Source organism: Vidua chalybeata, chromosome Z (assembly GCF_026979565.1).
Source record: "Vidua chalybeata isolate OUT-0048 chromosome Z, bVidCha1 merged haplotype, whole genome shotgun sequence".
NCBI classification, from domain to species: Eukaryota; Metazoa; Chordata; class Aves; order Passeriformes; family Viduidae; genus Vidua; species Vidua chalybeata.
In genome coordinates, this window is record NC_071570.1 from 30188111 (window position 1) to 30201970 (window position 13860).

General features: G+C 35.3%; 1 protein-coding gene across 5 annotated transcripts in view; it reads right to left on the reverse strand.

The window, feature by feature from the left end:
• Positions 1 to 13860, reverse strand: part of RNF180 (ring finger protein 180) — a 77596-nt gene that overhangs the window by 7532 nt on the left and 56204 nt on the right. For 2 of the 5 annotated variants that reach the window (XM_053932030.1, XM_053932031.1), the window contains exon 7: positions 2618 to 2736. In XM_053932030.1, coding sequence (XP_053788005.1) covers positions 2618 to 2736 — 119 coding nt within the window. Of the gene's footprint in view, positions 1 to 2617; positions 2737 to 5512; positions 6105 to 9027; positions 9089 to 13860 lie in introns of those variants that run through there. The other 3 variants (XM_053932032.1, XM_053932034.1, XM_053932035.1) reach the window with 3 other exon arrangements.

Here is a 13860-nt window from a genome sequence, read left to right on the forward strand (position 1 = left end):
AATAAACAGTTTAGGCCTTGAAGAAAGGTAGAGTTAAACGATTAGAAATGTCCTGCAAAATTGTGAGTCCTACTAACTTTAGAAAAATGTCTCTCTCAGTCATCAATTCTTGTCAAAAATGTACAAAAGAGGCCAATATTAGATTGCATTTTTACTCTTCTTTGTGGCCCATTTTCAAATAAAACCATGGCAGCATGCTATTAAACAAGATGTAACTTTTTCTTATATAACTAGTTAGCTTCTATATTACATTTCTTATGTCTCTATATATTTTTGAATACTTACTGAAAGATATTTCTTTCCCAGACATCCTGATTAAAAAATTTAAATAACATTATTACTGGAATTTTAGACTATGTCATTTAAAGTAATTTTTCATGACAATTTTTTTATTTTATGTTTTTTGAGATCAAAAGATAGAAGCAATTTTTTCTTAACAGGGAGTTGGTCCTTCCCTTTTCTGACATATGAGCAGTAATTTCAGAAATTTAGAAAGCCAAACAAAAATTGCAGTTAGAATGGCAGTCCTGGCATATATGAGAGAGCTGTTTAAATTTATGGATAATATTTTAGCATACACACCCACACATCTTCATGTAGCCAAACAGGAGTCTATGACTTAAACCCCCTAGTTTTTTAAATACTTCTACCAAATGTTTTATTACAGCCTTAAAGGTTTTAAAACATTATGCTTAATGCCACTAATAATAGAGCCAGTCACTTTTAGGAAAGTAACTGAGTGGATTATTCTTATTACAAAAATGCATTTTTGTCAAAGCCACAAGTATGTGGTGATGGTGAATTTCAGTTCTTACCTCTCTTTAAATTTGCATATATTAAAAAAGATGACATTATTTTGTCTAATCATTGTAGTTATACTTGTAACTTTTAATTCTACTTATATGTTCTTGAAAAGATTTTTTAATGCAGCTTGTTAGAAAATTAAGTATTAGCAGTTGATTTACTGCTGATTTTCAGATTAAGTGAAAGTTTCTGGTCCTGATCCCTTCATAATCTGTAAGAGGCTGACCATGCTGGAGGTGCTGCAGTGAAGGAATGTAAGATCATGCTTAATAAAACCCTGATTTCATTCCATCACATTTGGCAGATGGCACCTTTCACAACACATTTTTCCTTGTTCTCTGCTAGAACAGGGGAGTACACCACCTACTGAAAAACCACAGGTCTCCCACACAAATTCTGATACAAGAGGGACAATATATGTACACTCACATGCTATTCTAGATGAAAATACAGTGTACTTTGAAGATTCATGCCACTAGAAATAAAAACTTCCTTGTACCTCCCTGGAAAGTAAAGCTGTAAACTACCTTGTGCCATTCTTCAGAACCCAATTTCCATATTAATTTCTAGTATCTTTTACTATAATTTAATAGATGCTCTTTCACTTTCACTTGGAAATACTGTGTAAAGCAGCAAGTCTGGAATGATTGTTGAACTGGCTGCAGTTTGGTACTGTAACTCATCAATCTATATACAGAATAACTATAAAGCGCTTTAGAATCATTTCATAAGAAAGGTGCAAATAAATACTGTGCCCTGTTATGTACGCTCCCATGAGACATAAAGTCCCGGAAAGCCCACATTTAAAAGTATCCTCAATTTTTACAGCAATTTAATAATGATACTGATTTCTTCCTCTGGAGAATGCTTCTGTCTCCAGTATTTATTTGGGTCAGTGTCTCACAGCATCATAGCTGGCAGGCCTGCTGGTTGCCCTCCATTAGTCTTGCTGGATCCAAACACACTCATATGAATGGGTAAAAAATTTATGGTGCTACACTGGGAATCTGCACAAAAATGGTCCTCTTATTGTGCAGAACTTGTGGTTGTTAGTTGATTCCTTTTGATTGCTATTTAATGAAAAGATGAACTGGCAGCACACTGCAGTGTAATTTTTATTTTTGGTTAATAGGCTCAAAATATCACAGTGGAATGCTGACAGGTCTATCAGTTGTCAAAATCTTCCAGGATTTGGATCATGGCACTGAAATAGCTCTGATGAATATCTATATAATGCATGGTACAGCATTGCTCCTGCTCCCAAAATATCTGAGTGAAAATGGGAAGCTTCTTTATAGCTTTTATGTATGAGGAATTGAAGCACCAATGAGTGAGCGAAGTGTGTCAACACAGAGTCAAACTCCTAAATGACTCTATAAATTACATTCTTCTGTAGTACACAGATCCGCCCCTCAAAACTAGGAGTACTTCTACAGAGTAATAATTTTATAAATTAGGGGTAGATTCTTTTCCCATCAAAATCTCCCAAAGGCAAAACTCCCACTGAATGAACTATGATATGGATTTTACATTACATTTGTAACCAAACTCAAGTACTTTGTTATATAGCAGAAGTATTGAACAGCTTCACAGCATGCTTGATGAAGTCTATTCCAATTCTGAATGATAAAAATGCAGTATCAAACATTTTACCTTTTTTCAATATTTTTCTATTCACAATTTTTTTGTTCACATGACTGTCATTTTCCTTAACTGTTACTTCTACAGCCTAAAGAGGGAAAAAGAAATAACAAAGGAAACAGAAAACAATAAATCCTATTATCCAGTTGACTGAATAAATGTAGATGATCACCATGTCCATATCAAACCACCATCCACGGCTATCATCCTCGAAGTCCATATAGTCCATCCTGTGAGCAGCATGTGGGAAATGCCTCCTTGTTACAGTATTTGGGTGCCTTTGAAAACCTGCTGAAAAAACAGACTAGGAGATAAAAATATTTTTAAAAGGAACCAGATTGACTAGCAAAAAAAGGTTAACACTCCTTCCTCCAGTTATCAAAAAGACAAATAGAAGCAGGAAATCTCACACCTCACTGCTAAGTTTCATCACTCTGTGGGACAAGAAGATATCTTTGGAATTTATTTTGTAAGATTTAAAAAGGAACACTGTGTTCCTTAAAAAGTAATTGTGTTCCATGTCTAGAAAATAATGTTTGTTTGTTTGGATTTGGAATTCTCCACCATAATAAAGTAATGATATCTGCTTATGTTATCCAGATCTATGTACAACTCTCTTTCGGTGCCTTCTTTCACTGAGTTTGACTCAGTGATCTAGAAGTGAAAGCCTCCATATACTGTAATGAATCTCTTTAGTAATTAGCTAAACTGGGTTCCCTAAGTCTACTCATCTGAATTCTTCAGTAATCAAAAATATTCACATTTGTACATAAATACATAGTTCAACAGGTGTTACACATTTGAATTCCTGTTTCTAGGATCTGAGATTCTTTTTCAAAACTGTCTTCTAAATAAATTATGCTTGCTCTAATATGATGTTCATTATGTTTATTATAATGCATATCAGGTTAAAATTCAATTCTTAAATCACTGTTTGTATGCTGATAACACCTTAAAAATATATAGGCAGATGAAAACAAATCAAGTGGAAGTAAAAATCCCGTGTCTCCAAGATGGCCTAAGTGTGGGGTCCTGCCAAAAACTCTGTCCTCTTCATTGTTTCCCAGACTTCTCCATGTAGCAGGAAAGGTAATGTAGAAGCATACCTCTTCCCTATGTCAAGACATAAGGTTAGGGAAGAGTCTGTGCAGCTGTGTCTGACAGTAGGCTGTGACACAAAAAAGAGCCTGGGAGCTGTGGTGCAAAGGCAGAAAATCTGTCCCATTCTGATAAAGGACAGTTGTACTCTGGATTTTTGCTTTATTTTCATGTAATTAGCAATTTGTATGATGCATTCTCTATTCTTTAATAAATTCTGACAATAAAAATAACCTTCTGTATCTCCAGATAGAGTGGAAGTAAACCATGTTGCTTAACCATCTGCAGATAAAAACTGAGAGCTGTATAGTCCCTCAAAAAGTGAACAGCAACGTAGAATAGGGTTTGAATTATGAAACAGAAGACCTGAGGGAACATCAAACACCTTCTAATGTATTTTCTACTTCTTAAAAAAAATCCTATCATACATGACTTCAATCCCCAAATAATACAGTCCCCAAATAATTAATGCACGGGCATGTATTTGTGAAAAATTATATTTTATTTAACTTTCTTGCACATGCCTGTGTTGCTATACTCTGAACAAGAACTTCTACTCAAATCAAATGAATATGCATGCACAATGCTGGCAGAGCCTGGCAGACTGTTAGTGGGAACCTGTTACTAGATAACAAAAACAATGTTGTGTGCAAATCACACTTTTATATGCAACAAAGTGTGCAAACCAAAAAGGATTTTCAGTACGCATGAGTAGGCACATCTGTTGCACTTTGCAACCTTCTGTTGAAGAGCTAGCAAAACACAAAATAAAACTACAAAAAAAAAAGCTACATAAAAATTAAAATATCCTCCCAATTTTATAAATTGACCTACTTTTTTTTAAACTTGAAAATAGAAGGTATCAGATAGAAAATTTTACTCTAAAAATGTCCCCAAATGAATAATATGCAAGATACAATAGCCATTTACATTATAAGTGCTCATGTAAAATTAAATTATGTATGAACAAGTGTTCTGAGGTTATCAGATATACCAAAGTACATAATTTTGGCACAGTCTCTTCTTTCTGCAGTGGATAAGAAGAGCTATTGAAAGACTGTGAGAAAAAATACAAGTACAGACTGAGACCTTCCCATATGTGCCCTTGCAGCACCTGCCAGCTTAGTGCGCTAGGTCTTTGGAAGCTGTTTTCAGAACAATGTTTTAAAACAGCATTGCATGTGTCTCTGCATGCTTTTGAACCAGATCTCACATTGACTCCATTTACTGCACTTTGTGTCCCTTGATGGAGTAAATAAATTGTTTTCCTCTCAGGTAAAACTAGAAACAGAAGATGAGCTCTAAGAGCTCAGAAGTGTTCCAGTAATATGCTTCAACCACTAACAGGCAGTTAGCCCTTGGGACTGCAAGTTGTCTCACATGCAAATGTGGACATCTGACCTCACAGCACCAATTTTTGTGCTCTATTATAGCTGATATAATTGCTAATGCAAGAATGCCTCTGGGAGACAGTGAATAATCTTTCCTATGACATATTTATGCCATTCATAATTTTACAGACCTCTTGTATCTGCTTTCTCTAATATGCTTTCCAAACAAAAGAACTTTTGAATTTCCTTTGTATGGAAAAAGCTTCAAAACTTCAGACTATCCTTTCCACATTATGCTTCACCCTCCTTTATCTTTCTCTGAGATGATGTAGTCATTATATGCAAAATTTGAGTTGTGCAATCACCACAAATCTAGAAAATGACATAACGTTTTGTTATGATTCTTACTTACCTTTTTACTGTGGCTGTGCATGAAATGTTTTCAGAAAAATAATCCATCCCAGTATTATCCAATATAATATAGATTTCAGAATACATATATATATCCAATATAATATAAATATATATCCAATATAATATAAATTTCAGAAAATTAATCCCAGTATTATCCAGTATAAAATAAAAAAATGTCTTTTTTTAAAATGGCAATAGCTAATTTACAGCACATCACAGTGAATATTATGCATTGTGGTGGTGCATAATGCCTCTGTGTACACCTGCTCCACCATCTGACTGTCCCTCATAGTGAAAGTGTATTCTTTACTTGCAATCTGAACTTTTCATATGCCTTAATGTTCATCCTCTTGCCACACACCACCGTGAACAGGTGGTCTGTCCTCCTGGTGGTCTCCTTATAGGTATGATAAGGTTGACTGGAGATCCTCCCCAGAGCCTACCCTTCCCCGGATTGAAGAAGCCAGTTCTCTCAGCCTCTCCTTCCAAGTCAGGTTCTCCAGGCCTCTGAGCATCCCAGCTTAACCTGGGTCGCTCTGCTAAACTTGGTCCAGTCTACTTCTGTCTCCCCTGTACAGGGGAGGCAGGCAAAACTGCAGGATTTTAGATGTGGTGTGTTGAGCAGTAGGGGATAAAAGGATAAAAGCTTCATCTACAGGTTTTCATACATCATACTCCTGTTCACAAAGCCCAGGATGCTGCTGGCCTTCTTTGCTGGCAGGGCACACTTCCAGCTCACGCACAGCTTGCTCTCCATCAGGATGCCCATGTGCTGAGTCTATCAATCTGTCCTTAACTTTGCTGTTCTCTGCAGGCCTGATGAAAATGTATTCTGTTACTTCCTCTAGGTCACTGATCAAAAGAACTGTTAGCTGACAAGTTCATATTTACTATCATTAGTGAAGTGAATAATTTAATATCACTATAAATGTTACCAGCTATATATGTATCACTTTCTCAAATCACATATGAATGTTCTGAACTACACAGACCACTGTGTCATTCTGACAAGGTCAGAATTTGACTTGCTATGTGGTCTTTTACACTGTATTTTCCATCTCCTACTTGGGTCTGTTTTCCTTTTTAGGTGCCTGGCAAAAGGGTCTTTGTATGATGGAGCACCTGCATTTCTCCAACTTCTTATTCTCTCTGAATAGCAGCCCCACCACTGAGTCTGCCAATTTGTTGTCACCTGCAGACTTGATGACAGCATGGAGGAAAAAAAATCAAAATTTCCAAGTATTCTATAATTTTTCAAGTATTCAGGTGTTTCTATGTTGCTTTCATGCTTTGACAAATGAGGTATCATCCCAAACTTCTTGCATAAATGCCAGCTTTCTCCCATACACACATCAAGAGGCATTATATTTTGGTTATGCTAACATAATAGCTAAATTGCAAGATTTTCTAGTTAAGATGAGCTGTGAGATTTGTATTTCCAAGAAAGAAAAATCATACATTGCCAGAAAGGTTTATGAGAGAACAGTACTTATCCTGTGTGAATGACTGTAGGCATGTCCCATTGACTTCTCATCTTGTGCCCCAAGCTCTAACTCAGTCTCAAGCTCTCCACTATAACTCAAGTTCACAAAGTATCCAGTTCTTCCCCAATCTAAGGCCATTCAATACAGACACTATCCTTCTCAGATCCAGTGATCCACTTCTTCTACATGAAAAGCTTGAACCTCACCACCCTCTTGCCTTAGTATTTCTGCTCCACACACCTATTGTCACAGAAATCCTTTTTTCTAGAGAGAGACATATGAAATTACAAACTCTTCTTTCTCCAGGATGCATACCAGAACATTCAGCTTTCCTATGTTAAAATTTCTACTATCACCTTCCAAGGCCTTTTCCACAGCAAAATCATCTTTCCACACCTCCCTCATTATCCTGCTCTTATCTTCCTCTCACTTTCTCTCTGCTTCCTTTGCATATTTCTCTGCTCTTGCCCTTTTGATTTTACCTGTGGGCTCTCACTGGCTGCCAGCACCTTATACCCATGACTAAACTTACATGATAGCCTAAACATCTCTCCTTTTCTTTTCCATCCCCCAAATCCAACTCCTACTTTCTGACAGCTGTTGGGCTTTAGAAAACCTGGATGTAAAATGTACTTAAGGTGTAAAAATTTACTTTCCTTACCTGAAACCATTTTTACATTCACTATGTTGCCTGTCTTAGCAGTTACAGACTTTTGCTGGTCTTTTGGTTTAAGTGCTGAATTCTATCACAGTCTCAGGGAGGTTAATTGTTTTTAAGCAGTAATTTGTGCATGCTTAAAATGTGATTTATTGAACTCACTGTGCCTATGATACAGACGGCCTCTGCACATGAACAAGTCAGTTGCATGCAGGCAATTTAGAGAGGAACACACAGTAACTGCTTTTTAAAGGTGTCAAAGAACTCTATCTAAAAGAGTCTAAAAGAGTCTAGATAAGCAATCAGTTACTGTGAAAATCTGAAAATGCCATGTTCTGAGGCCTTTCATATGGGACACAAGACTTGATTCCATAAGGCAGAGTTGGGAACCACTGTTACAGCTAGATGTCTGCTTTGTGACTTTCATAAGGTATTTAACATGAAAAGAAGAGCAACATGCTACAGACAAAACTATGCAGAAATTCAAAAATGTAGAAGTGTCACCGATGTACATTTCATTTGTCAAAACAAAAGTCTTGTAAAAACTTCAGTCCTACAGAATCAAGCACCAGGCAAACAAGGCTTCTTGCTGTCTGGTATTAGCAAAACTATTGGCATTTATATCTTAAGAATAGTTTCCCCTCTCTTAAAACTTTATAAATTCTTAATGAATCTGAGAAGAGAATATACCAAAATGAACCAGAAATATACAAAATGGGAACGATAAAAAACCCCAACCAAAACAATTAATAGAAGTTCCTGTAACAATGACAGTTCTTAAAAATACTTATTTCATACAGCTCTAACTTCCCAAATTATTTTCAAAATTATAAATACAATTTTTGGTAGCTAATCTCAGAGTTTTTCTACAGAGGTGTGTAAACAAAATAAAACCAGAATTTAAGGATATTAATTACAAATCAATACATAAAAGGCATACTTGAATTTAGCATTTCTTTGGATCATTTTAGGTCGATCCCTTAAATTAACATCTCTCAGGCCTTTAGGACAGAGTGCCAACTTGTCATTTGAACTTTTTCCTCTGTGAAATACTGTAAATTGCATTCCATCACAATTACAATTATTTTCACTTGACAAAGAAATTTGATGGTTTTACTCTAGAGTGGAAATAAATATAAGATCGTTTTCCATTCAAATACAGCTTGTTAGTTATCAGTGAGAATTATTTATAAGTGAAGTTTTTTGCACATTCCTATTATTAGTTTGAATTCTAAGAAAAAATATAGCACCTCTTTACCAATGATGTTAACAATGATGTTCAGAATACTAAGCAAATAAAGAAATAAAAAGTCTGAAGACAGTTACTTCTTACTATTTTATAGCTAAATGATTCAGCTTTTACCAATTAAAATATGAGACCATGAAGTTAGCTTGTATATTGTGAAAAATAAGCAGATTGTGGGAAAAGAAAATGAAGAAGTTTGACAATTAAGGCCAAAATCCATAAAGCCACATTAAATGCATGCATACACATTTTACATTTGTATAATAACTAAATATCTCACTCATTTATTTAATAAGAAATATATTTACCAATTTTATGAGAACTATTCAACAACTACTATGTCCAGTTCCTCTCACAAATTCAAATAAAAAGTAGAACAACTCATAATTTCTGTCTTGGGCTGTTTAGTTTCCTGAAAATAAAGGAATCAAGAAATGAAAGGACTGTGGGAGGGCATAATGACCTTAGAAAACATGCTCAGCCTGTGATTATTATCACAGAAAGCATAAGAATCTGTGATGATTCTCTAATTATCAATACTCACAAATAGAGGCCACTTGGCTAGCATAACTGCTAGGATATGTACTAAAATGGGAGTAATTAATCCACATGTCACAGTATAAAAGTCACTTGACTTTGGAAGACTTGAAAGAATTTTGGAAGATAGTCAGCAATCAGATCTTTTTTTTTTAAGTAACTAGGTGAATTACCTGTTTGCTTTTCCTTTCTTCCTCCAAATCATAACACAGAAAGTACCAGTCAGAATATTATGTAACAGCCTGAGGACTGATATTGAGGAATGAAGCTGCATGGTCTCATGCATGTCATAAAGATCTAAATGCATAGGTTGCATACATTCTAGACTTTAAAATGTGTTGCTTTGATTTTAAAGGTAAGACTTGTACATGTATATTGATGACATACAAATTACAGTTATGGTAATTTTCATACATTTGCCTTTAAGAGGGGGAGTTGTAATGACTTTTGTTCACGTTTCCTTTTAAATAAATTGTATCTTAACAGTGAATTTAACGTAGACAATTTCTCTCTTTGCCATGACAATGCAGACAATGAAAACCAAGGAATTTCAAACAGCAACTTGAGGTATTTAACTTTCTGTGGTATGTTCATCAATAATCTATATGAAAAAAAAAATTAAAAGTATTCAGAATATTCTAAACCAATGAGTTTTACTCTTATTTTTAATCTACTCTCTGTTTCTCTTCCATTCTATCTAACCTCATCAACATCATTCACCTCTCTCCTGCTGTTCCTACATTTTACCACTGAACATTTCTGTACATCATATTGTATTTGTCATTTTCCCAGATGACCAAATACTGTATTTCAGCTGCCAGCAACTCTTGCTAAGTTATCATCACAAAAGCCTTCCCCTGTTTGTGTCATATTGCTGTAATGGCATCGGCTCCCTCTAGTTTCATTCTTCCCTAAGTACTTACATCCCTTTATGCTCTGTTTGTACAGATTGCTACCTCACAATATATAGAGAGACAAACACTATTGATATTTATAGGTAGACTTATTATATAATAAGAGATGACTGAATAAGTATAGAATAGCATTAAAAAAATATGTCATATTGTTTCTTGTCTTTGCTGTGAATGCTGCTTAATTCTCTCTAGATTCTTATTTTATGACCTGTATTTTTTCAAAATATAATGTTTAATAGGAATGATGATTTAACAAAAAACTTTGCAGAGTCTTGTACTATTGCTAAGACCCTTTCAGTGCTTAAAGCTTTAATGTTTTAAGCCAGTGTTAGTGATAACAGTAGATAATAGTAATGTAAATACTTTCTTAAAAATCATGAATTGGCCCTACCTCTCTTAAGACAGGGACAGTGTGACAGCAGAGATCAGAGGGAATACACATAATAGGCATGCCTCACCATACCCCTCTGTAAGACATGGCTCTGTGCATTTACACAAAACTTCCAGTTTATTTGCAAATCTGGAAACATTTAGCTAGTGTCAGTGCCCAAAATTCCTATCTCCCATCTGAGCAAACAAAAGAAATGTTCCTCCAGATAATGAAAAATCCAAAGTACAAGATTGTATCTTTAGAAAGCTGACACAGTTTTTCTGAACTGAAAGTTTTCTGATGCTGACAGTACTTAACCAGTTTTTAGGAAGTTAGCCAAGACTTCACGGAAAGACCTGTCTAAAAAGCCTTCATACTTGTTCAATATAAAATTGAAAATAAATTTCCACAAAGTAGGGTTATTAAAAAGTTAACCAGAAAGAAGTTATTTGAAATAAAAAGAAAATGCTTATGAACTGTTAAAAATTCCTTCCTTTAATTCTTGATTAGATGTGTAATGGTTGTTATCTCTGATTTTTTCTGATGCCATTTCAAACATTCAACTTTATCTACTCAGTAAGTATATATTCACCAAAGCTCCTGAACTAATTAAAATATGATCACTTTTTCTTGCTTATTATTCTCACACATCACTTTGAGTGCTTTCATGGTTCCTCTTTTGTCCTTCATTAAATTAAAATGTCAGCTTTTAAAGGGTCTCCACAACTCTGTATTGCCTAAAAAATATTGCCTATAAATGCTCCAGGATCAAAGTGAACTTGTGTTTATGTCCAAATTTGGAATGGGCACAGAGTTATCTGTCACTGGTATGAGGTGTACGAAATAGTAATCACAGGCATTAGGCAGGAAAAACACTGTACATGGTTGTCCTTCTTTCTTCCCTATCAACTCATTGACAGTGATGAAGCCAACTGATACATCTACCATCTATTATCAATCACAAATTATTATTTTTAGAGCAAACAGAATTTCTGTGAGGTATCAAATAAACGGACTGAACACCAGGCAAACTTAACTTTTGAGTTAAGATGTATTTACACTAGCAGAGTGCAAACTGCTAGTACAAACTGCTCTCCTAGGCAGTGCATTTTAGTGCTGGGAAAGAATGCACAACATAAAATGTATTAAATATAACAGTTAACAGCTATAGCTAACAACTAATAGCTAATTAAGAATACAATATAACCTTTTTTCCCTATCCTCTATTCTTCTTAGCATAGTTGGCAAGGATTATTCCTCACTTCCACTAAAACGCATAAAAAACACTTGCTAATTCCTGTCAGTGTGAAGAAAAAAGCCATCTTTGCTTTCACTTGTTCCAAACCAATCCAAACTTGAACTAATCACAGCAGAATTCTACACAAAACACAAATATTAAAATCAAGAAATATTTTATGCTCTGAACAAATTCTGTAATGAAAGAGTACCACTTCAAAAAATTAATAATTCAAAGTATACCTAATGTGGTTAAACTAACATTATGTATTGTTTTCAGTCATCTCTAGAGAGCAAATAGCAAATATTTATGTGATCTTATTTAATAAATAAATACATTAAAACCTCTTTATGATGGCTTAAGTAAAATTGTAACAGAAAACACTATTTTATCAAACTGTAGAACATCTTATAAAACAGGCATACTGAGTAGTCTAAAGGTCTTCCTATCCTATAATTCTTTCCCTGACAAGTCAAACTATGAGGAACTGGCTGGGATTGAAAAAAGTAAGAACAAGGCAAGTATATTGCAACACTTTTCTCTCTCCATCCCAGGGCCTTGCATTTCCAGGATCTCTGCAGACAAATGTGGTATCTTTAACAGGAACAAGAAACTGTCATTACTTGAACCCATGCTTTGGGGAAATGATAATTTTATTTAATGCCTTTTAGTTCTTTTGCAGAGTTCTAGTTCTTTTATTATGAGACAGTGAATAACAGCAGCACACATACACTTCTGTCATGCCTTTTGTGATCTTAATTACTGCAATCATCCCTCCTCTTTTAGTAATCTATTTCTTTGTGTGAAGTATTCTAGTCTATTTACATATTCCTCACCAGGAAACAATTTAAAACTGACTTTCTCTTTTATCTTGTCTGTACCCTTCCCTCTAACTACCTTGTTTTGTGATGAAAAGAAAACAATGTAAACATTGCTGAAGAACACTAGGTACCAAGACAGTCTCCTGCCACTGCTTGCACTTGGTTTTAATTTTTATTATCCTGAATATTTCATACTGTAAGCAAGTCTTACAACTTCATATCTTGTAAAAAATACACTGGATAATACAAACTGTAATTTAGACCCATATAGGACCCATATGATATCTCTCCAGTGAGAAAAATTAATCATGTACTTCTATTCTTTGTTTGGCATCTTTTAACTGGCTATTAATGCTTCAAAGGACTTTCCCTCTTATCCTCAACACAGCTATATTTTATGATGCATCTTTAGAAAAGGACCTTCTGAAGAGTTTTTACTAAATGTAAGCTGCAGAGTCAAAACTGTGATACCTCTAACTCCCCTGCAAGTTCATTTGGTACAGCTGTGGGCCATGTTTTCATAGGAGGTCCAAGACGTTCTTAGTTTGTCTCATTGACCAGTATGAACACTTGGCTGCCTAAACAGAACTAAAGATGCCAATCTAACGTCCATTCAGGAACATGTCAAATGGGGAAAGGCTACAGTATACTTTTTTGCCATGGCCATTCTATCACAACCCTTGGTGTTGCATAATTACAGCTATCAATATTCCTGGTACATCAGTCATACAATATCATGGTTAAATGGAAACAAGCAATCCTGGTGACACATACAAATTAGATTGAATTTGATTCCCTTCAGTGCATTGATACACCAATAGACACAAAACAGCAATCATAATTTCTGAGTAGTAAATTACTCTCGTACACAGGCTAGTGCTGGAGGCAGTCTTTAGGACTGGAATATCCTTTTCAATGAGAATGTGGCTCTGAAGGAGTCCCTAAAGAACAGCCTCTGCAAAACACCTTAAACAAGGCCATTGATACACAATGCTTTGTACTAACACTGTTGGCAAAATAACAGGGAAGGAAGCAGCAGCCCTGAAGCCCTAGCTTAAGGCATGTCTGTGGCAATGACCTTTTTGTTTTAAGTTTCCCCTTCCATTTTCTTTTCCTTTCAGATTGACTTCTACTGGGCAAGGTGCAGAAGGAGAGGCATAAAGACTGTTTAGAGCACAGCTACTCCATGGGACCCAAAGGGGACTCTGGAATCAAGAAATCAGTCTTGCATTTTTTACCAGCAGGAGCAGACAGAACTTGCGGGCAAGGAATATGGGTGCAAGAGTTAGGGTCAAGTTCTGACAA